General features: G+C 48.2%; 2 protein-coding genes across 3 annotated transcripts; both read right to left on the bottom strand.

The window, feature by feature from the left end:
- Positions 1-1134: 1134 nt before the first annotated feature.
- Positions 1135-13994, bottom strand: LOC105190122 (homeobox protein Nkx-2.2a). 2 transcript variants are annotated; one of them, XM_011152652.3, is made up of 4 exons: positions 13304-13994; positions 4407-4516; positions 3999-4199; positions 1135-1759 (listed from the first exon to the last, which is right to left on the bottom strand). In XM_011152652.3, the coding sequence occupies exons 1-4, from the start codon at positions 13384-13386 to the stop codon at positions 1254-1256; spliced, it is 900 nt and encodes a 299-aa protein (XP_011150954.2). In that variant the 5' UTR covers positions 13387-13994; the 3' UTR covers positions 1135-1253. The 2 variants fall into 2 exon arrangements, with proteins under 2 accessions (XP_011150954.2, XP_011150953.2); XM_011152651.2 differs by lacking the exon at positions 13304-13994 and adding an exon at positions 6264-7521.
- Positions 13995-16076: 2082 nt separating this feature from the next.
- On the bottom strand, positions 16077-24684 carry LOC105190120 (YTH domain-containing protein 1). The gene is made up of 10 exons (XM_011152647.3): positions 24364-24684; positions 21780-21849; positions 21525-21663; positions 21092-21249; positions 20825-20923; positions 20513-20662; positions 19993-20184; positions 19101-19512; positions 17880-17960; positions 16077-17802 (listed from the first exon to the last, which is right to left on the bottom strand). Exons 2-10 carry the CDS (start codon positions 21813-21815, stop codon positions 17630-17632), a joined length of 1440 nt encoding a protein of 479 aa, XP_011150949.1. The 5' UTR covers positions 21816-21849; positions 24364-24684; the 3' UTR covers positions 16077-17629.
- Between the last annotated feature and the right edge of the window lie 295 nt (positions 24685-24979).

The raw sequence follows: 24979 nt of genomic DNA, 5'->3' as shown, positions 1-24979 counted from the left end.
TATCTATAGTCGCGCCTTAAATTCGCGACGCGGCGCTCCCTGTCTGAAATTATGTCTCGATAACTTTGCGCTCTTACTGATACGTCTACTAACATTAATAGGGAAATCTCCCGAGACAGTGTGTGTGTGTGTGTGTGTGTGTGTATGTATGTATTCATCACCATCTCCTGAATCGTCAATATCGTCTTCTAATTGCTAAACACTCGTGAACTCGCGCGAATCGAGATATTCCCGTGATATTTAGTGAACTGGCATATCGTGACGTGTTTGCTCTTTGGAAACACGAAGAAATTCGATCGCGTCGTTCTTCAAGAATTCAAGATTCGTCGCACATGAGCGATCGATCCAGCAGAGGCTCATCGACGTGTTCAGCATATGGTAAATACATACCTAAGAAGATTACGTATCTCAAAACATGTGTTGGTAGTCTGAAAGATTGTTGCTTCGTTCGCTAGAATTTCGCGCGCGTTCACAATCTCAGGTGAGGGTTCACGAAATGCTCGATGACCAAAGCAAGTTTTGTACTGTCGCGGAAGTGGGCCGTTCCAAATGTACGTTATGGTCAAACTCACTGTGAATGATCTTGTTGAGTTACTACGATTTAGCTATCTCGCTACGTACATGACGTACGCGCGCGCGCGCGCGCGACGGTGCGGCGTCCGACAATCGTCGCGATTAGAGTATTCATTGGCATAATCGGCAGATACATGGCCGAAGGTGCTCGCAAGTTGTTCCCATCTCCTCCCATTTTCAACTACTAAACGCTTATCCACTGAGACACTAGCGTGGCTAACACAGATGAATTAATCGACAGTCATTACACACACTATCGTCATATCGCTCGATACCGTCGAGTCGCCGTTTCGTCGCCTCCACTTCGTCCGGCTCTCGTGAGAGTCTCTCGCTGTCGCCCAGCTCGTTCTCGCCCGTTCTCTCTCTCGTGCCCGATCTCGATCTCGGGTGTTCTCGATCGGATGGTCCCACCACTCCGAATCGCCCTCGAAGAAGAAGAAGGAGAAGAAGGAGAAGAAGAAGAAGAAGAAGAAGAAGAAGAAGAAGAAGAAGAGGAAGAAGAAGAGGAGGAAGAAGAGGAGGAAGAAGAGGAGGAAGAAGAGGAAGAAGAAGAGGAGGAAGAAGAGGAAGAAGAAGAGGAAGAAGAAGAGGAAGAAAAAGAGGAAGAAGAAGAAGAAGAGGAAGAAGAAGAAGAGGAAGAAGAAGAGCCATCCACGGGCCGCTGCGTCACTTCTGTTCTTCTACCACCAGTACTTTTGTATGTACGGCCCCATGGGGACCTGGCCGCCGGGTCCCGGATACGCCGTGGGTTCCATCATCTTGGACTGGCAGGGCTTGCCGTCCCTCACCAGCACCGGGACGGCGACTCGCCTGGGCGAGCAGCCGCTGCCACTGGCCTCGACGCGCTCGTTCGCCGCTCTCTTGGTCTTGTACCTGTGATTTTGAAACCAGATCTTCACCTGGGTCGGCGTAAGCCGGATGATGGAAGCGAGGTGCTCGCGTTCGGGCGCGCTGAGGTACCGCTGCTGACGGAAGCGCCGTTCCAGCTCGAAGGTCTGCGCCTTGGAGAACAGCACTCGCCGTTTGCGCTTTTTATGCTCGGTCTCGTGCGTCTGTGTCTCGTTACCCTGCTGCTCGTCCTCGAAATCCTGCGATTCCTCGTCCTTTGATTCGTGGCTGTTTTCCTGCTGCGACGGGAACGACAGGTCCGAAATCGCCGGGCTCGTCGAGTCCGGTTGCTGGAGGACTGAAAGACCAAATGACGAAACAAGAGTTACCGCGACGTCGGCGTCGGCGTCGGCGTCGGCGTCGGCGTCGGCGTCGGCGTCGGCGTCGACGTCCTAACCAAATGCGCGCGCGATCTTCGCAAAGCAGTTTGCGGTGCAGTCGGGACAGAGAGTAGTTGGTGAAGGAAGCCCGTGTCCTATGTACACGAGGGGTTTCGAATCTTTCTTCCTTTTCCTCATTCTTTCCTTTACCGTTAATCTCTGCGTCGTCTGAGCGCAGTCGCAGCGATTGCGGATCATCGTTGAAATCGTATTGTGCTGGAGCGAGAGTGGTGGGCGATGAGAGACACACATTAGATAGACAGACTATTATAATCGCGCATGATAATCGACCGACTCAATTGCTCAATCGCATGCATCATCGGTAACGCACAGTGCAGCTGCAAGCTACTCGATTCAGCCGGCCTCGCTCTTAGCGTTGATTAGCAGTCGGCAGATGCACGCCTGCATCGATTCTTTTTAATGGTTTTCCTAATCATCGCCGACCGAAGGGTTAACGGGCTAAATCTCGACAGACAGACCCAACCACCATCCGTATCCAATAATACTCTAGGATGCGGAAGCATTTCAACGTTCAAGCGTTTGTAAAGAGTCGAGATGATCTTTACCTCTTTACCGGTGGTGGTGTCCCTTTTTCTCCAAGTAGTCGGAGCGATACATGGGGGATTGCATTATATAAAATTTTGATTTGCAATAATCGACGACCAGATGGTAAATGTAAACTCGGCTACCCGGTCGAGAGAGATCAGCCCCAGCGGGCTAATTTAATCGGTACAGCGTCGGTTAGCGGCGGCTTCCGCCGTAATACAATATGCTTTCGCGAGCGAGCCCCGAGCCCCGAGCCCGCTCGGCCTCGCCGGGGAAGGGTGTGAACCAATATAAAGCCTATTTGGCACCCCACCCCCCGCGCCCCGCGCCACACGAACCCCACGGGATCAACCGTATCATTTTCATGGGAGATTAGACCGCGCTCTCTCGCAGTCGCGCTGCGATTTCAATTAGACACTCGCCAGAGGAAAGACTGGTGTCTCCGAAGGAAGACGTCGCGCGGCCTGGTTCGAAAGGGAAGGGATTTATCGTGCGCGCGCGTTTTCTAACCCGGAATTCCCGTTCCGAAGATCCGTTCCTCGTTGCGTGTGCTTTATAATGAGGGATCTCTCTTCAATAACCAACTAAATTTCGAGAAATTTCGAGTTTCTTACGACGAATTATAATTCGCTTCACTTCTCTTGTCAATTCCCACACTTTCGCGCGCGCGCGCGCGCGCGCGCGCATTATCCTCTCCAGAGATTCTCCAGGAGATCTTCTTCTCAGTGTTCGAGTGCTCCTTTCTCCGACAAATTCTCTCTTTTCCGCGGACCGCGGAGTCTCGCTCATCTTACTAACGATACCAAACACCCGATAGAAAGAAGATTCGCTCGGTTTCTCGCACTCCTCCCCTGACCCGCTACCGCACCGCGCGATTATTCGCGCGAGCGAACGGTTTCCCAGTGGTCACGGTCTAAAACCGTGACCGCGAAAGGGAGATAAAGGAGCGCGAGAGCGAAGGCTCTCGCGCGGAGAGAGCGGATAGGTCGGCGGCGAATTTTTTGGGCGTGACGATCCCGATTGAATCGAAGGGCCCGAGCTGGGGCCTCGGGCGCACACATCTGTCCTCTCCTCGCGACATCTGTCCCCCCTCGCGGAGCCAATCGCGGAGCGGTATCCACGAGGACCTTTTACAGAACCATTAGATCCTGCTTAACCCTCGCGGACCAATTGTAGGGTGCTAAATAAATAAGGGTCTCCATCGCGCGACCCCATCGCTTTCTCCGACCGCCCGCGAAGGCGTGCGTGTGCGCGCCCTTTCTACGCGTACGTCGGCGTGAAGAAAAGAGCCGACGTATCTTCGCAGGCGCACGAAGGCGCACGGAACGGGTCAGGTCTCATGACTCGCGATTGATGACGCTCTGATACGTACATTCGGAACGGGTTTTCGGGAAATTTCGACGTCTCGCGCGCGTGCGCGCTTATGAAGTTTTACACGTTTTTTCGAAGAGTCGAAGAAAGAGTTGAAGGAGAAAGCGGAAGAGAGAAATGATCGCATCCTGATCGCATCCTGATCGCGTCGTTTCGTTCGCGTTTGCGACCATGGCGATGGAATGTGTACGCGCGTTAAGTGAGGCAATGGATAGATATAATCCCTGTCCGCGCACTCACCATTCACTTCCTCCAGGGGTTGAGGTAACGCCGTCGGCAGTGCCGGTCCCGTTGTCCAACCTAATAATCCAGGCGGAGGTGGCAGCGTACTCCTGGTCAGATTAGCGTGCATAGCCGGTTGGAGCATAGCAGACGTGTGCTCCAGGAGTTGCTGGTAAGCTGACGGCATGTCGCTCGCCGCTGGTAGGACCGTCGTAGCACCTGGAGCGCACGAATTCCGCATTGAAACTTCCCACCCGCCGGGTATATTCATACGCGGGGATATTTTGCAAAGAATACTCGCGAAAGTCTCGCGTTTTTCCCATTGCGCTCACTTTTTTTTATCGCAAATCTCTATATATATATATATATATCATATATCATATACTACTAACACACGGTGAGAGATTTCACGCGCATTCTTACAACCTTGCACATTTGCCTCCTCTTGCGACGGCTTGTTGTCATTTAATTCCAAGATATCGCTGATGTGGAAGCTGGAAGCCCTCGCCGGTACTTTGATGCAACCCTCCAGCAACCTGTATTGACGATTACGTGCATCAAGACATTTTTCGACGCGACACCAACAATCTCAGGCGTTTATTTGTCCTGCGCATCGCTGCGTGCTTTCAACGAGCGAGTGTCACGTCGCAGGACCGACTCGACTCGACTCGACTCGACTCGACTCGAAACGTTCTCGTCTATCGCGCGGATATAATCGCGGATTGTCCGCGACACGATCTCAGCGAATCTGCGCTCAGAAATCTGCACGAACGGACGCAAAGTCTTGGCGTTTCGACGTGGCAATCCAATTATCAAAGTAGCTGTCGCGCGCGCGCGCGCGGCCGGAAGTATCGTCCGACGATCGTCAAGAAGCCAAGAAGCGGTCCCCTGCCCTTTAAGATCCGATTTAGACGTGTCTTCAAAAGACCAATACCTGCTCGAGCTCAATCTCAAACAACCTGTCCTCCTGTCTCCTCGAGAGAAAGAGACCTGTGCACAGAAGCGAATTCTTCTGTACCTGATTTCTCTAATCCGCGCGGGCTTTATCGCGACACGCTCGGGCGTTCTTTTTGTTCGAACGGTTTCGACATAAATCACGCTTCGCGCGAACGTTCCGATCTCTCGCAGGCTTTCGAAAGACATAATATCACGGAACACGGGAACACGCAGCTGGGAAATTTATGATGGAATGAAATAATGCGTGATGCGCGATGCGTGATGAGACGTGTGTGTGTGTGTGTGTGTGTGTGTGTGTGCGCGCGTGCATGTGCGTGTGTGTGGACACAGCTTCGTACGGCTAATACGCACACACAAGTGTATATTCTCTGTCGTCGTATGATTTGAAATCTCCCTCCTTCACCCTCGTTCCCTCGTCTCTATTTTCGATTCGTAATGAAAACTGCACGCAACTTTACATGAGAAATATCGACATGAGAAGACACCTTGCCCTTTGACGCTTTGAGAGGAGCTGCTAATTATTTCAACGCTGGCGGTGCCAGCGTTGAAGTCACTCGCGACTTTAACTTGTCGTTCCTCGTCGATGCATCTCAATGGATGAGACGAATCCAAGTAGGAAATTTGTCGCGGCACACGGATGGGAGAAGACCCGTGAAGAATTCACGCTCTTTTCACGCTATAAAAATTAAATACTTCCGCCCTGGCTGACGCGCGTCCGCGCAAAATGTAAAGAGCAAACGGTGATTGGGGCGGCGATTTTTCAAAGTCGCGTGTAAAGCTTTAATCGACGAGCGATGAGCGACGAGCGGTGAATATCAAGGAGACCGATAACCGACCGGATATCGAGCCACGATAGCGTGTCTTAATGAGACCACGTGTAAGAATTTGAGGGTCATCAAGATCTCTTTGCGATCGATCGTGTGTCAAGATACTGTCATTAAACGAAATGCGAGCTTTCTTTTGCGGCTCTTTATCTTTGTCGAACGCGTTTGTTTGCCATTACTTTGCCATGTGTGTGCATCTTGACAACTGTATCTTTGTTCTCTCAGATACTACCCGGTCGATTATGAAATTACGTAAGTAAGCGCGTTTCGTTCAAAGAAGGAGAAAAAGAAGAAGAAGAAGAAGAAGAAGAAGAAGAAGAAGAAGAAGAAGAAGAAGAAGAAGAAAAAGAAGAAGAAGAGGTAGAAGAAGAAGAAGAAGAAGAAGAAGAAGAAGAAGAAGAAGAGGTAGAAGAAGAAGAAGAAGAAGAAGAAGAAGAAGAAGAGGTAGAAGATGAAAAAGAAAAAGAGGCGAATACGTTGTCCTTTTAATCATTTCATTTACCTAGGGTTCAACACGAGCTGATTACACCAGAGCTGATTCCAAACACTGATCGGATACGGTATAATCGGCCAGGGTAGAATCTTTTCTACCTTATTCTTGTCCGCCATTTTGAGAAGATTCTGAAGGATTATTACTGGCGTCAGTACATGTTACATCGATGGTTTATTTTCAAGAGCGAGGAGCCTCGCTACAAAAGTCTCTCTCTCTCTCTCTCTCTCTCTCTCTCTCTCTTTTCTCGACACACGCACTAATGCTCGCTTATAATTTCTTCTCTTGCGATCGCGACTGTGGAATCGCGGCGATTGAATCTCAATTCCGACAGCTCCTCTTCTTCCTCACTTTCACCCCAACTTTTTTCTTGTTTATTTCAACCTTGCTCCTTATCGCTACCTTATTCACTCGATAAAGAAAAAGAAACCGCACTCCGGATTCCTTATCGAATATATTTCATCCTTTCGGGTTTTCTCATTCTCGCACGCGCGCCTGCGCGCGTTTCAACAACATTTAAACAAAGGATAATACTCTGCCTTTAGATAGATAGAAAGGCACGCCTTACTTTTCAATCCTCCTATATCACTGTTCCTCGAATATTCTCGAGCCTGCCGTGTGTGTCACACACGCACACACGCACACACACACACGGCTAGTTTCTCCACCTTTGTCGCACACCATCAACACTATCGTAACTAATTCCTCGCTTCCAGGGAGACAAAGTGTCAGTCAGCGAAACGCACTGTGACGAGAGAGCCCGTCTCTCGCAAAGAGTCACACGCAAAGAGTCGGGGCGAGAGAAAACTCGAAAAGGTCGGCGATTCCTTTTCGGAGCTGCTGAAGGACTCTTCTTGTAGTTTTTGAGTATCCTCGACGAGCACTTGACGGCTAGTGTTCCCTACCTCCGTGCAGTTTCCCTCGTCAAGCACCCTCGAAGCGGAGGGCGGTTCTCTGCCGCTGGAGGCGGAGATTTCTCCTTCATCCCTCGCTCTATTCCCACCCTGCCGACGACACCACAGTGGTGAATTACGGAAACGTTCCCCCGGAGAGCGGGAGGAAGGGCTTGAAATAGGAAAACGCAGCGAGCGCGGCCGTTCACCGTTTAGTTCACTTTTCGTTTCGTTCGTTTCGCTCGAAAGTCGGATGCGACCGTCTCTGTCGCGACGCGCCTCGGTCGCGACCCACGATCGAAGAACTCGAGTTCTTCTGACAATCGGATAAATCCGCAAAGCGATTCATTTGAATCCGCAGGACGAACTTGCGCCCTAAAGTCCTCCTCCCCTCCTCGCCCCCCCCCCCCCGACGAATATCCCGGCACGCCGAGAGAGAGAGATTCTCTCGACGAATTCTCAGCGTAACACTGACAAACGAGGACAAAATCAATTCCTCGGGATATTTATTCTTCTTGTCGTCCTCTCATGTGTTCGATTATTATTAAACGGCTAACACGATCCTCACCCACCCGAGGTCGGGCTTTGGCCGCTTACGAAGAGAGCAACCCTTGTTCACTTGCGGGACTCGATACGACTGGTAACGCGTTACCACCGGGCTATGTTACCAAGGGGTGGTGCCGTCGCTCGACCAATGAGACGGCCTCGTGCCGGGGAAACCCTCGGCCGACAGTCCGGGGGTTGATTTCAATCCTGCCGAGCGAGCCGGCCAATCACCGGGCTTCATCGATCAGGGCTTTTTACACCGAGAGCATACTTTACGTCGAGTGTTAATGTGAAAGAGCATTAGCGGTGCTTTTACTGTGTCATTTCGATTTCTCACCCGCTCCCTTTCGCCGTGCCCCTTTTCTCTCCTTCTCTCTTCCTCTCTCTCCCTCTCTCTCTCCCTCTCTCTCCCTCTCTCTCTCTCTCTCTCTCTCTCTCTCTCTCTCTCTCTCTCTCCCCATCGTCGCCGCCGCCGTCGCCACCGGCACTCAGATCGCCGTCTATTGATACACAAAACTGGGTTAGAAGCGCGGTCCGCGCTTGCTTACGACCGAGATGTTACGTAAACGAGATGGACGTATGATCACGACCGACATGGTCCTCTTTCAGGGGCTCGTTTACGTGGCCTGTCAAAGGTACAAATCAAGGGTACAAATTGAACGGATATGGAGAAGGAGGTACGTTCGACTTTACAGGAGTCCGCTCTCTCTCTCTCTCTCTCTCACTCTCTCTCACTCACTCTCTCTCTCTCTCTCTCTCTCTCTCTCTCTCTCTCTCTCTCTCTCTCTCTCTCTCTCTCTCTCTCTCTCTCTCTCTCTCTCTCTCTCCCCCGCCGGCTATTTCAAATGAATTATATTTATTTTTCCGCATTGTCGACTCTACGCCTCAGATATCGCAAGTATACCCCGCAAAATATATCCCGGAGATATCCAAGAGACTTAAAAAGATTTAAAATGGTAAAAATAATACGTGCATCTCTCGAGGCGATCTCCAAGGCGTCTTTCGAACGTCTGCTCAAAGTTCTTCAAATTGATTCTTTTCCCGAATGGTAACGAAAAGTAGGCTACAGCTACAGCGGCTAATTTTACCGCGAAGCGTTTATTACGTTCGCGCGCACACGTGCGTGACAATCGGTGACTTATCGCTTCTTTTTCCCGCGATAATCGCGAATTCGCGCGAAGGAACACGTCGCTGTCGGCGCAACGACCAGGCCAGTGTGACCTGATTTCTTCTTTGCACTACCCACTTATTATTCGCGGACACGCGTTTATTACGTCGGTCGCGGAGCAATAAAGCGCGTTATCATACATTGCGCGCGCGTTTGTGATCCGTCGGAATTCCGCAGACCGCGATTCAATCGAATCAACATCGCTCGGTGACCTTTTTTCCGCGACGCGACGCGGCTCGATCGCAAATAAAATATTATCGCGATAATGTCCGTCGCCCTATTGTATGTCTACGCGTAATATGTATTACGCGTGACGCTATTGATTGACCAAAGATGCCAAAGTATTGTCGGAAATGCGAGACGATACAGACGCGCGCGGATGTACGCGGATGAATGTTCGTTTCTCTCCGAATCCCGAAATGTGTTTCAAACGCTTCCCGATATCGTTTGCAATTTAAGGAGATGTTTAGGTAGCCCCGTTTACAGCGATTAAACATACCTTTGATCTCCGGAGCGAGTCAACTATCCGAAATAGACGATTTGTCGGAATTGTGCGTCTCGCTGAATAGAATAGCAGGTTGTATCCAATCGCTAAAAGAGAGGGAGAGAAGGAGGAGGGGAGAGGGAGAGGGAGAGAGAGAGAGAGAACACATTTGAACGTGAATACTCAACAATAAACGCACACGCGTACCGACGCGAGCACGAAAATGAGGGTTCCAAAGTCGCGCGATTCTGAGGAGAGGAACAGGTAAAGGACAGGGCTGAGACGATGGAGCGAGTTTCCGGTTTATTCAAACCGGCCTCTCTATACAACCACGCGGGTCTTCGCACACTGAGAAAGTCAAAAACTACGGAAGAGGGTCGTGTCCCGACTTTTCTGATTTTCTCATAGTCGTGTTTCGACTGCCGGAATTTACTCGCTGGAAGAATGAAAATTTCTGTCGGAAGCTGCAAAGACGCCTGTCCTATTTCCAGCTATCGAGATGGGTGAGGTGGGAAATACAACAACTGGAGCATTTAGCCACCTCGAGCTACCGATACGACCGATATTATATGTTGCAGTCGTATTTATACATTTATCGAAAATGCACCTCGTCTGCGAAGGTGCGAAGCAATAATTTAGATAGAAATATCATCGTTTGTGTTTAACGTTTATTTAAGGAAGAGGAAAAGAGGATTCTCCCTCTCTCTCTCTCTCTCTCTCTCTCTCTCTCTCTCTCTCTCTTTATATCACACATCGTGAGATACGCAAGACATATCAGGTGATCGATATATCAATATTACAACACCGATAAGAGATTTATCGACATTTTACACGTATCGAAACGCGAGAGGTAACGTTATACTTGGACAAATTATTTACAATTCTATCGCGGCGGAGAAGGGTTCACAGACAAAAGATACGCGCGGTATTGCCCCGTTGCAGGTGCATCGTCTAACTCGGTTAGAATCGTGTGTTGGATGAGACAAAGAGGAAGAGAGAGAGAGAGAGAGAGAGAGAGAGAGAGAGAGAGAGAGAGAACCGATGTAAGCAGGCACCAACCCTGCGAGACGTTTGTCGTTTTTCCTCGATTTCGCCTCTCCTCGACCCGCGCTCGTCCCGGAAGTTCCGAGCGCCAGCGGGAAAAAATGGAGGAGTCTCGAGCTCTGGGCAATCGAGCAACATTTGCCGTGCTCCCACGACTGTTTGGCGATAGCTGTGCCAACTTGTTTCGAGCACGCAACCCAATTTGTCTGCGTCTCATTGTTTTACTGCCTCGGCCGTTGCTTCGCCGTTCGCAGTGTCGTTGCTCTCTCTCTCTCTCTCTTTCTTTGCTACCATGAAACCGGTCGACACCGTCGAGGGGATCGTGCCGCAAATTATTGCAACCCTCCAATGATCGAGTGGAGTCTTCCTGAGCTTTCTAGCTTAATAACATCGTCGAATAGCCGCGGTTTTACCGCGCGATCCACGCGGTCGATTATGAGCGATCGCTAGACGCTCCGCTACGACTTTTATCATTTGAGACTAGAAACTATCGTGTGCGATGTATAGTGATTAACCGATCATCCGCCATTGATTCGATTATTTTTCAAATAACCCTCGCTCTAGAGAGAGAAAAAGTGCGCTCGAATCTCGAATGAATTCGGTTTACCGTTAACCGCAACGGTTAACTCGTTGCTCGCGTTAATCGGTGGACAGCGTCCACCGCGTCGCGGCGCGGCGCGCGCGAATCCTCCCAAGTACCGCGAGAAATCGATCGAGAAATTTATCAGCCTCGGGATACATCGCATAAGCATAAATAATCGTACAGCTTGCAGCCGTCGACGTGCAATGTTTCATTCTCCGCGTTGGCATTGAAAATTCCGTCTCGAATAAAACGACGTTCTTCCGATGATCCGACGCGACGGTTGGATTACTAGCTCGCACTCCGCTCGAGAGAGAGCTGCTTCAGAAGAATAAAGGAAGAATAAAGGGAGCGTTCCGACGAGCTCTCGTAGACAAAGTTGTTTCAGCACCGACTCGAGTCTTATAGGACCCGATTGCCGAATGGGCCACTCGATACCTCCTCGCAGCGATTTTGTTGTGAAAGAGCAAAAACGTGCCTCCGTGAATGGTAGTCGTCGTCGTCGTTTAGCGGATGCTAAGCTTCATCTGGTCTGGTCATTAACAATACAATATAGATATACCTGCTGATCCTGCGGAGAAATCTCTAGCAAAAACATCTTGTCACGTCGGCGGTCCTTATTTATCATCACTTTGTGACTACACTTCCCGTGTTAGATCTTCCTTCTTCGTCTTGCGGTCGTTAGTTAGTTTGCGCTCGGGGCGTTATTCACAAACGTCAAGGGCAAGGTACGACACGGTCGAATTTGAGTTTCAAACTGACTCAAGTAGCTTGACCAGACTCGAGCCGACGACGACGGTCATTCTCGAGTACCGATTCAAGTGGCTCTGACTCAGGCGGGGGGAGGCAGGCGGGGGCGGGCGGGGGGGTTATAAAATACGACAGAAACCTGCTATTCGAAATATGAAATGAAAAGATTCTCTCTCTCTCTCCGCACATCCTCTTTCATCTTCCTACCTCCACCTGTGTTTCGGCACAGGTATCTTTCTTTTTTTTCTTCTCTTATTTGGCACCTTTGTAATGTATCGCTGAGAAACAAGCGGCCGTGAAATGCGTTTCCACTTCTTCTTTTTTGGTCGAAAGTCACACGTGCAGGTCCCAATTCGAGTCTCGGGATCAGGATTGCCGATCAGGTTTGCGCACTTCAAAAGTATCGGAATGAATCACGAATCTCTCGGCACGAGGCCGAGTCGCAGTAACAGGACACGTTACATTTTTTTCCAAACGTTTGAGATATCTCTCTTTTGGTCAGAACCACCTGATTTGGACGTGGACAAAAAGACCGGCCGCGGAATCCGCTCGAAAAAAGCGACGGGGAAAGACGGGAGTTTTACGTTCATTCATAAAGTCGGCACAAAGGATCGACGGTAGCGATTTGAATGAACGTAGTACGCGTAGCATTGGAGAATCCCCGAGAGGGTCCTTCTTTCGGTTCTTCTTCTTACTGAAGAGGGTACAGACTCGAGAGTCACACTTTTAAACTGCGGTCACGTTTGAGTCAAACACTAGTCAAACGGCCAGGGACAGACGTGATCCGGACGCATTGCGCCGTGTTTAAGATTGACCGGCCACTAAGACGGTTTAGAAAATATTTAAAAGATTTCAAGTACGGCTTGATGGTTTCTTTGTCGAACGTCGCTCTCGCTTGTTCTCGTTTCGCTCGAGATCAAAGTTGTGGCTCGAAAAGATGATCACGTACTAGACCCTAACACCTGTATTTTTTAGAAGCGTGAAACTCGTTCACCTCTCTCTCTCTCTCTCTCTCTCTCTCTCTCTCTCTCTCTCTCTCTCTCAGTGTTTTGTTAAACGATTGTCCGCTTGGACGGCGCGATTCCGATTCGACGGCAATGCCGCAGGTGCAACGAACGGGGCAAAGTAGTAGAATCGCATCGCGAATACGATTAATCCGAAATTTATGATGGAAACCAACAGGTGTTGGCACAACGTGGCACTCTCGCTTCTCATGTATGTGTCCCAGTGTGTAACAAGGCGTACCACTCTACGTCGGAGGATTCGCCTAACCCGATATGCGTGACTGCTCTTAAACGCTCGCTTCCGCTCGCTTTCACGGCGTTATTCGCATAATCAGATATGTTAATCGCCGCCCATACGAACGAAGCGGAAATAATCGAGTCGAAATTTTGTTTCTACACACACACACACACACACACACACGCACACATTAACCCTGCACATTCCGTCAAATATGACATTGAACCAATGGGATCCAATTGTCTCCGTTATAGGAGACGGCGTAAACATCAGAGAACATCCGGCCGCCATTTTCGCGACGAAAAAGCACTCGCAAGCAAAAAGTACTTTTCGCTGAGCTTTTACCTGTAATCTTCCTCGTTGCTGACGTAGTCCGGCGGTATTAAATGCCAGGAAGTGTCGTAACAGTCGTCGTAACCGGCTGCCATTTTTCTCAGCCTCCTTCTCCTCTTTTTCTCGAAATCTCGGCTAACGAGCAGCGCGCGCGCGCGCGTGCGCTCTCTCTCTCTCTCTCTCTCTCTCTCTCTCTCTCTCTCTCTCACCCGTCGGTATCTCTGTGTCTCTGATATAAACGAAACGTTGCAGAGAGATACGTCCTCCGTGTGACAGAATCCGCGCGTCTCAGAGTCAGAAGAAAATCCGCGGTCTCATTCGCGGAGACACCGCGAAAATTTCTCCTCGATCTCGTTGCTTTAGCGCAGCGACTTTATTCGCGGACTCGCGAATAAACTTTTGCAATTTCCAGCTCGCGTTTCACGCCAATTCGCGCCGACGGTGTCCGTCGTTGACCGCCGTCGATTAAGAGATATCACGGGATATCTTGATCGCGGGTAACATTCGCGAATCTGCTCATTCGTTTCTCCCTTACTCTCGTACTCTCGTACAGTGATTAATTGTAATTAATGACGTGATAACTTGGCACTCTCTCTCTCTCTCTCTCTCTCTCTCTCTCTTATTCGGGATTATTAACGGAGATTATTAAAGGAGAGAGCGCGCTCGGTTGTACTCTGTGGCTCAACTCACTGATGGCCGCCTCACTGAGAACTATGTGGCGATATATCGATCACCTATATATTGCATCAAAAATATGGCTACCTGATAGGAGCTCCGGCAACGTTATCTGTGTGTGATAACAGCCTACATAGATTAGTTTGACTACCGCAAATCGTAGCGTGTGTCGGGGGAGCCGAAATATTATCGAGTCTTTTCGATCTTCATCGGTCGGACAGCAAAATACGCATTTGCATAAGCGTACTGGCGATTTTGTGCTAAATATTTAAACGCGTCCCAAAAATATACGTGTGTCCTCTTATCGATATTTTTTCAACCTCTGACTTTTATTTTGCACTTTTGTTTTTCCTCTTTAATTATTTATTTCTTACGCATAATATATATACATAATATATATACATATATATATATAGATGTAGATGGGAAAAAGAGATTTGCAATCGCAAATAGCGATTGTGCAAAATGCACGTCTCCAAATTCGCGCTTTGCGCGTCACGCGTTGCGAAATCTTGTTGAAAAATATATATTTCCGCGCCATTCGTGAATGCCCAGTCGTGAAGTCGGAGAAGGAAAGGCGCGAGGAAAAAAGAGTGAAATTACAGATTGTAGTATCTCTACCACGTGTAATGCGATTCCGAGATATCGATAGTGATTTACGTTGGGATCTTGTACCAAGCCGCCTTTTCCACCAGGCCGAAGCTGACGCAGCGCAATTGCAGCGCACTAGATTGTATTTTTTCCGTTTCCTTCTTTTCTCGTTATCACTATCAGTGTTATTTTGTCGCGGGGATAATTGCGCGTTTCGGTTGTCGGTATGTCGGTTTTCGTTACGTCTCATCGTGGTCGTCGTCAACCGCGCGAAACGCTGTGTGTGACTGCTGAATTTCTGTCGTCGAAAGGAAAATTTGAGAAACAACGAAAACCAAATGAAATATAATCGTGGAGAGGACTCTGTCGACTCTGTTCTTTAAACAAGAGAGAGAGAGAGAGAGAGAGAGAGAGAGAGAGAGAGAGATAGACGAGGGCCTGACTGTGAGATTATCGGTCAATTGTTGCTACTTGACAGTCAGTTGTACCTTACAATTTGTTAATGACAAGAGACCCTCGAGATGAAGTATCCAGGCTTAACCGACAAGTGCTACCGAACAGAGCCTGTTACGAGTGCACTGATAAAGAGTTTCCCTCACTATCTATTTATTTATTTATGCAGCGATTCTCACGCAGATAAGCCGACATCATCATCCTGACGATCAGCAGCGATTGAAATTAGTGCGCTGGTACGATCGGCTGGTGCTCATGACGAAATGACCAAAAAATTCTCAAAAAATCACGCACGTTATCCGACGAGATAAATCCGAGACGCGTCCGCGGAGATATCCTTTTAAATCCTTTTCCTGAACGTATGAACGTTGACAATCGATGGCGAAACGATCGCGTTCGCGACGCCTAGTTCATGTAAATACATCGTCGTCGTCGTCGTCGTCGTCGTCGCGCAACCGTGCAACTTGTACGTGAAATTTCCAGGACACCATGACACGTTTATCCGCCGATCGGACACATCTATGACATATGGGTCTAATCTCGCGCGTTATCTCGCGCTGCGTGATAAGGGCGGTTGTTGCGCGTCGCAAAAAAAATGGACGCCCCGGTATCTCTAATAATTTTATGAAAAGGTGGGTGGGGTGTGTAATCGCGCGCGACTTGCGCGTACAGCGTTCAACGAAAGATCGATATAATTTTCAGCGACGCAGAAATTTGCACTCCGCGAGATAAAGAATCAAAGGCGAGCTATCGATCGTTACGTCTGCGCTATTGATTCAGGCCACTTTATCGTTCCACCCGCTCGTTTCGCCCGTGTCGCTCGGATGTAATTGTCTCTCGATCACAGCAGTGTGTGTGTTGAGACCTAACCCGGTTGTATTTATTATTTCGGACTGCTGCGAAATAACATACAGTATCGTATCTCTCGTCGTACGATTAAATAATTTATTATCGTGAAATCCCTAGTGGTACAGCGATAAAACAATAGCTAATCGATCTCTCGCGATCGATTACGGCCGTACACATATTGTACACTTACAAAGAGAGTAGATATCGTGTGTGTGTGTGTGTGTGTGTGTGTAGGATTATAAATTACGACGTCGTTTCTGCCGACGATCCGCGCGAGCGGATTTTGTAAATTTGACACGATGATCGAGATCAGAATGGACGAGATGCGTGAACGAACGATGGCGCAATGGCAATAATTCCGCTTCCGGACTGCGCTTGCGACCGCGCTATCGATCGCATCGTATTATCCGACCAGCGTCCGTCGCCGCCGCCGCCGCCGCCGCCGCCGCCGCAGAGAGGCGCGTTGTGTGTTGTGTGCGCGCGGTATCGTATAAATAATATTACTGACGTTATCATTAGTAACTATTGCACAATTGGAGAGAGATGGAGAGAGAGAGAGAGAGAGAGAGAGAGGCGGAAGAGAGAGAGAGAGAGAATCGATCGACGAACGTCTTCAAAAATAACACGCAGCGCAGACACCTTTACTCGCGCGATTTTCTCGCGCGCGCGCGGTTACTTCTGCATTAATGCGTAATCGAAGAGTAAACAGCGCTCGCAGTGTCAAGATTACACGGGAATTATGCAATTGTTACGCTCACAAACGCGACGCGGTGTTTAGTCTAAATATGATAATACTCGCGTACTTTGGTCGCGCGTATTGCGACCGCGATTTAAATGCACTCGCTCGCATCGTCTGTCTGTGTCGACCACCACTTGGGCTTGGGCGAAGCCCTATCGTGGCCATTCGCCCAAGCCCAAGACGCTGTTGTTTCTTCCAATTGATCAGTTGTCAAACTAATCACACTGTTGCCGTGTCACGTGAATTACTTTAGACTACTAGATGATAATGCAAAAATGCGATTTCTCTCAAAAACGCCGACAAACAACGTACAAAGTTAATTCGAAGCTCCGCGATTGTGCATCTTGCTGTCTCGTTTTCTTTCTCTTTCTCTTTCTCTTTCTCTTTCTCTTTCTTTGCTTCTTTTTCGTTTTCTCTGTCGTGTCGCGCAAACTATAATTATGTTATTATCGAAAAAAGCAGCGGGAGATTGCTGCGAGCGAGCGAGCGAGCGAGATAACGACGGAGTACTTTGGACCGGCCGACTTGGATCATGCTTCCCGATAAATAGAAATAAAAAAGTCGTGATCTCTCTCTCTCTCTCTCTCTCTCTCTCTCTCTCTCTCTCTCTCTCTTTTTCGACAACTTTCATCGCATTCAGGATCTCGACGCGGATCCTGCGTGCACTTTTATGTACTCCAAGTAATAATCAAGGAATAACTTGGATGGCTCCGATAACTCTTCAGAGACTCGAATTTGATACGAGCACATCGAGATAGCCGTATCGGCACCGCTCTCTATCACAGCGACCGTGATGGCGAACAAATATATCTCTTTATTCCAAATCTTAATCTCAATCCTCAACAATTGCGTAACTGTCAATCACACTCGCGATACCGCTCCGCGATATTGTATCCCCAATAATAATCTCTCCTTTCGACGTACTCTGTGAAAATATTGGAAGCGCTCTTTCTCTCTCATCCATCTCTCTCCCTCCTTTCCGCTCCTTTCTCATCCCGTTTCCGTCTTATCCCGTTTCCGTATACGATGGATTATTTTTTCTTGCGATTGCCGTGACTCGTACGTTTACCCCGGTGGTGATGGTGGTGATATTTGGTCGCATTTGTACCGCGCTTGCCCATCACCGCGCCATTATTGGTCTCTTCGAACGATCGTCCCGTCGAGTCTCGGGGGCTTCGGTTCTTCGTTACGTCGATTTTTCGATCTGAATCAAATTAACGGTATATAATGCAGCGCGTGCTAAAATCGGCTAGATCGTCGGCCAAATCAATGAAATTATACCCGATGTTGTTTGCTCCGTGATGAAACACGCCTCGCCGTTGCCGTACTCGCTTCTCTTTAAGCTATTTCTCTGGTGGGAGTCTAGCGAACATAGAAATAAAATTGCTCTCGCAATGCGGATATTTATGATCTCGCAAACATCGTTTCTGCTACGTTTCTCTCGCTACGTGCGGATCTCGCAGGAGAATGCGTCACGAAGGAGATCGCTCGCAAGGGATATTCGATATTGTTGCTCCCTCCCCCAACTTACAACCAAATGATACAAAGCGAAAAGATGTAATGTATTTCCACAGCCAAAATATAACATACAGATTCGACAAAGATGCTGTCGTTCGTGAGTTTGCGACCTATTTCACACGCATTAGTAATACGTGAATCGTGTAACGCGTTCGCGTGCATGCAAATGTGTATTTATCGTATGTACTGTATGTATGAATGTATGTATGTATGTACCCACATTTTATTTGGCGATATGTATATCGCTCGTGCAACGTCCTATATACATGCACTAGGATTGCAATCGGTATTGCAAGCAGAAAGCACATCAGAATGCGAGCTTCGGGCTTCGGGGCAAAGCAATTAATTGCGCGCACGCTGCGCGAAATCGCACGTTCCAAAATTAGTCCTTTCTTCTTTGCTCTCAATGAAATAATCTTTTCGGACGCGAACGAAGATTCCAGCTATCCTCCTGCGGCTGATTAACTTCAATTGTATTTTGATCGCTTCGCTTATGCCGAGGTCACCGAACGAAAGCTTAATCCGAGTTTAAAGCCGCGCAGACCTCCATCTCGATCCACCACGATTTAATTTCCTCTCTGATGAAACTACGTTTCTTGCGCGTTCTTGCACGGCGAACACATCTCAAATATCTTAAAAGTTAATAAGGAAATACAGCGAGATAAGATATATGTATATATATATATATATAAGCAAGTTCTAGTTAGTATGAGCGAGGCTAATAATATGAGAAATGCAACAAGTGTAGGTGCAAATGCAGAAGAGCAAGCTGAATGAAATACGTATATAGAGATATGACACGAGCGCGCAGGTGTGAATTGTGTGAAATTCTCGAAAAGCGATGCTTGGTCCGAATAGCCGAAATAGTCTCAGCTTCTCACGCAGATGTCGCGAGCGAGCGAGCGAGCGAGCGAGGAAGCAAGGTGAAAAGAATCGCAAATCCGTATCCGGAATCTGCTCAGACACATACGGGGCCATACTTACTCTGAACGGACATATTCGAGGATGAGCCCCCGCCCGGTCGTCTCGGAGTGCCGTTCGAGATGCTCGAGTCCCTCGAATCGCTCGAGCTCCTCGATCTCGAGGCGCTCGACTCGACCGGGGAGAAGAAATGGGTGTCGCTGTCCTGGCTGAGGGCGGGTGTTTTCTCCGGAGAATTGTTCTCGGTGTTCGAGTTGCCAGTCTGTTCGGCCTGCAAATCGCATTCTGCCTTGTCGCTCTCTACCTTGCTGGCCTTTTCCTCGCCTTTTCCCTTCTCTCCGTGTCTCTCCGAATCGCTCTCACCCTCCTGCTCCTCCTCATCATCGTCGCTCCCCTCCTCGTCGCTCTGCTCATCTTCATTTTGCTCGTCGTAGCTCTGCTCCGTGCCGCTCTCTTCTCCCCTCGTCGTCGTTCTCTAAATTCGTGAAGTAAACGAATGCATATTTGTGTGCGTATTCATCGAGCGATGAAGAAGAAGAAGAAGAAGAAAGATGAGCACAAGCGCAACCACGTACAACCGATCTCTCGATACTTGGCAGGCGATACTATCGCGTATTTCTCTCGCTTTTCAATCTTGAAACATATACCGCGTTTTCATCCTCAACGATTTCGTCTCTCTATACTACTTTGTTTCATTCTTCTTCCTTCCTTAGATACACACTTCGCCACGATACGCCAAACATATCGAACACGGTGAAAACGGACGTGTTAATAAACCGTCGTGTTCATTGTGAACACGGACAATTGTCGGGAGAGATTTTTCCCATTACGCGGCCGCGGCCGGATCGAATCCTCTTGTGTTCGCGCTTGTTTTTACTTTACCGTTTTCACTTTACCGTGAATGTTAATTTCTGGTACCGCGCGGCACATTTTTCACCACAGTCACTGCACTCACATCGCTCATGGTGACATCGTGAGAGGTGTCGACGAGTTGCTCGTTCCTTCCCAGCTCGGCCTCGGTCTCGGTCTCGGTCTCGGTCTCGGTAATATCGGATTTCGTCGCGGACGTCGGCTCCTCTCTCTGCTTCTCCTCGAGAACAGGACTCATGGCCGACTCCGTCGCTGATTTCCCACCAGTTATCGTCGCCTTTGAAAGACAGTTCGTTGTTTGTCATTCGCAATCACACTATCTCTCTCGTCTCACACTTGTCTCGTCACGATTATCTCCGCTTTTATTACGCTCGCTTTTCTCTCTCGCTGTTTTCTGCATCGTTATCATACAATCGAACAAATAGCAACCGAAAGTTACACACTAGTAAGGCAGCGAGAGTAAGGTAGCGAGAATCTAGACATCTAGAAATGCGAAAAACTGCTGGAAAACAAGTTTCGCGCAGTTTTTGTGATCACTTGAGGAGTGGCTTGGAGTGGCTTTAAGAAGATGAGCGAAGACGACGGATCCGTTATTATCTACTTACTGCATCGAGATCGAGGGCGCTAATGTGAATTCTGGTGGGCGGTGGTGACAGGGAGGGTTTGGATCCGTCCAGGCAGGATAGAGTCGACAAGGTCAAGCGAATGGATCTGATCAGGGCCTTCTTGGCCTGGTACATCGACAATCTCTTGTCCTACACCCACCACCGAGACCGAGTATTATCGTGCTAATTTGATTATCTCTCTTAGAAATAGCAAAACGTTGCTGTGCGTTCCGCTAATTACGGGCACAGGCCAGGAGTTAGCCACGCGACTTAGCGGTTTACGAACGACTTGGCTGCGCGCGCGTGTCTTACCTGGGCGTCCCGCTTGAGTCTCATTTTTTCGGACGGTCTGCTCCTGTTACCTTGCCTGACGCTTGCCAAGCGATAGCGGCTTCTCTGCACGAATCTCACCTGCCGGAGTGACATTTATAGATTGGCAGCGGCACGAAAGTTGGCTCCTTCGGTATATATATATATATATATTCGTCTTTGCTTTCATTGTCTTTACACTAACGTCTTCAAACTAAAGGAGCAAAAGGTGCGTGTTGCAAAAACCTATGGCACCCGCGTGGCACGTACCATTGAGACCGACGAGACTAGAGGGAGGCCTAGCATAAAAGCACCCGCATTCAGGCTCGCTCTGATCACACGCAAAAACAGCAGAGTTGGCAAGAAAAGTGGCCACGGCATCGGTCTCACGAGGTCCGCCCTCCGAGACTCCTCGTTCTCTGAAATATCTGAAATATCAATTTGCGAATTTCATCGTCGATATTAGCACTGCATATTAGCGCAGCATTGCTGCGCGAACACTGTCCCCCCCCCCCCTATTCCTGTCAAAACAACTCTATCTAGGATTTCGCGAGTTATTATCGCGAATTACCTCCCTACACGATAAATTTCATTCGATGGAAATGAAAACGATTTAAAACGGGCTGCCAACTAATCGCCGGTGACTACTCTCGTGTGTGTGTGTGACTCGACTCTGTACACAAGTAGCTCACAAGTAGAGCACCTTCATTCCGTGGTAGACTCCATTCCATGGACTTTTCTACGATCCACAGAAAGGTGTCCATCTGTTTCAGGACGATCAGACCGATCCAGGTTCGTGCCGCTCTGTCCACCGCCGATTTTATCCATCCCACGTATGTTCCCTAACGAACGAACAAATCGTTGTATCGTTGAAACGGTCACGGTTGTTTCGTTTCGCGCGACACACACGTAGCCACTCATGCAGCAGTTTTGGAAAATTGGTTGATGCAGAGCTTACCTCGTCTATCGAAATGTCCGACTTGGTCGTGCTCATCGTTACGTGGTGTGTGTAGTAAGTAAATCAGCTTCTGGAAGAATACGAGGGATATATCGCGTTGCAGTGTTGCGGTGAGAGCATATCTTGGCTGGAAACTCAGATCAGAGCTATGTGTGATACCTCTCGGTTTGCGAGATGCTAGATTTTCGAAAATTTTCTAGAAAAATTTCCCTCGTCTATGAATTACGAATAAAAAGCGGCTATACGGTTTATCGACGCTTCTCGGCGCCGAGCCGAGAAAAACCTATGAGAGTAGGTAAGAGAGAGGGAATGTGTGCACGTGAATAAAATTCGCCTCCATGAAAGCTTTAATGACTCAGTTGCGAATAAATAATAAAGAAAGCAAACTCGACGATAAGGAGGCGCTATCGAGGAGGCGCGACCTCGTCTTATCAGACGGGACGTCGCGCACAGAAACTCCCATATATATATATATATATATATATATATATAATAGCGTAGTTATTCTCACCGCGCGAAACACAACATCACCGCTGAGAGACCGATTTAGCCATCTCTCGTTCTCTGAGGTGAGGATATACATATGCTGCGGTGAGCTACGTTTCGCGAGTTTTTCATCGCCAGGGGATGCTTTAATTTGCGTGCGCGAGGCAGGTTTCCACCAAACCTTTCGTGTGAGCCAACACACACACACACACACACACACACACACACACATGCGAGCGTATCGGCGTAAATTTCATAGGAAATTTACGTGAAAATCTTGATAACGACGAGAGCACCACCTTTTTCAGAATCTCTCCTCAAATCTCATCGCGATAGTCGAGTCGTGCGCGAAATTGAATTTTTCTTTCTTATCTTATATTATTATATTTATTTATTATTATTCGATATGCTCCAAGCTGAATTCTTCGTTGCAACAACACAAGGGGAAGACTGAATGAAAATTTTTCTTTCATTCAAGTCGTAATACTTTACGTGCTAAAGTGTCAAAAGCGATGAAATTCTGAATTGATATTCATGAGCAATTCCTCTTACTTCCACGGCCCGAAGATACAAGCCTGCGTGATTGCGCATTTATTGACGAAACGAGAAGGAAAGGAGAGACCAACATGGAACATAGTAATAGTAGTTACTATCATTCTCTCTCTCTCTCTCTCTCTCTCTCTCTCTCTCTCTCTCTCTCTCTCTCTCTCGCAGTCCTTGCAATAAATAAAGGGACGCAGCAAACGCCTCGTCGAAATATTCTCGCTTGATCTCTCGAGTTTATTAATTTATTGATTTGCGTCTATCGACTTTCGTATTGAAATAGACGTCTGGAATCGTCTTTGTAGACGCAAAGACAATCCTCAATGACAGGTCGTCGCAATCCGCGTGTGTGTACACGATTGATGAAAATAATTCATTGGTCAAGCAGTTTTTTTAAACCGCTTTATCAGTGACATTTTCCCGGCATACATACAAAGTTCATGTAACCTAATCGATAAAGCCAATTTAATGTAGCTTTCCTCACACGGCTCGAAGCCAGCGATATTAGCCAGGGATACCGCGCGGAGTAATTTGTTTCCGACTAAAATTCGCGGCCAAGTGCAAGTTCCGTGCGCGCGCGCGAGATTGAACGACAAGATGTTGAAAATTGACGAGCGTCGCGTCGATAAACTTCATTCGCGTTCGAACGAGATGAAATGAACGAGGCGAAACAACGCAACGCAACGTAAGGCAGAGCTTTAGCCCGACACGTGCTAGACGATAATAAAAGACTTCCGTCTTTATTATCGTCTGTATCGTTTGTCTAGCGAATACTGAACGCCGCTTAATGGATCTTACCCGCGCGCGCGCGCATTTGCACTGGTCGCGTCACTTCGTTATCCGACCAGTCCACGATGTTTGTCCTTTTGGCTTTTATCGTGTTTTCATTTTATTTGGCGCGGCGGCTCTCCTGTTGACCGTCAAATCCGCCTCGTATCGGTCGGACGAAAGAGGAAAAAAAAGAAAAAGAAGAGAAAAGAGTCAAATTGGTCTTCTCCATGCGCGTGTCCACTCGCGCGAATTAATCAACGAATTTCGAACGATGAGAAGCAAAGTATTTTTCAATAGTTTTCTAAAAAAATATACGTAACATCTAGATTGTTACAAATTGTTATAACGCAGAACGCGGCTACACCCTACCACCATTGGTAACAAAAAGGATTCTTACAAATTATATAAATATTCGTGTATACGAGGCATACACACACACACACACACACACACACACACACACACACACACACACACACACACGCACACACACGCACACACACGCACACACACACACACACGCACGCACGCACGCACGCACGCACGCACGCACGCACGCACGCACGCACGCACACGAGGTCGTGTTATTGTAATCGCTCGCAGACACATCTTGTCTCCGCAGCTGTATTATTTAGCAGTAATCACGGCGATCACACGATGAACAATAGTTTGTAAACGTTGTACGCGATTGCTCAATACGAAGCATTATTTTATACGGAATTAATAACGGAACGCAAATTTCCTTTCTTTCTGCCCCGTACACGTTACTGATTCTACAACTCACCGTATGTCTGTCTCGAGAGAGATACCAGGGTACACTAAAATCACAATCAGTACAGAGACTTCATTCCACGACATTAGCGAGTTTTTATAATGTTTATGTCGCAAAGGACAAATTTGACAATAGCATCGCAAATTGGTCAATATATAAATCTCCAACTGTGATCTCGATGCTATTACAATACTTATCAAGAGACACGGTGAAAGCAGTGTCTCGCGCCTCTAATTATCTTTCAGAAACACTCTGCCTATATATTGCCAAATTCATGCTCTCGCTCTTCGATATTGATGATTGCGATCGAAGTGTAAAATTATGTCAAAGAGCACGTACAATTTCGCTCGTTAGAAAAAAAAAAAAAAAAAACAAATGCTAAAATACTGAATCGAGAGATTGTTCTCTCCCTTGCGTGGAACTTGCGTGTGTCCGAGTGAGATACTTTATACCTGATGTACCTTCTCTCGATGAACTCTCTCCCCCGTCTCGTGACCCCGTCGAAGACGCGGTAGACTAGAATCGCGACAACGATGCGATTCTACCCAGCGATGATCCTCGGCGTCGACTATCGCAGGGCGATCCTGGAAGCAGCGCTCTTCGTCTTCGTCTTCGTGCCGACGAAGCG

The sequence above is a fragment of the Harpegnathos saltator genome, unplaced genomic scaffold (genome assembly GCF_003227715.2).
Source record: "Harpegnathos saltator strain DR-91 unplaced genomic scaffold, Hsal_v8.6 scaffold12, whole genome shotgun sequence".
Taxonomy (NCBI): Eukaryota; Metazoa; Arthropoda; class Insecta; order Hymenoptera; family Formicidae; genus Harpegnathos; species Harpegnathos saltator.
Note: the sequence above shows the minus strand (reverse complement) of the source record. Positions and strands in the feature narration are given on the sequence as shown.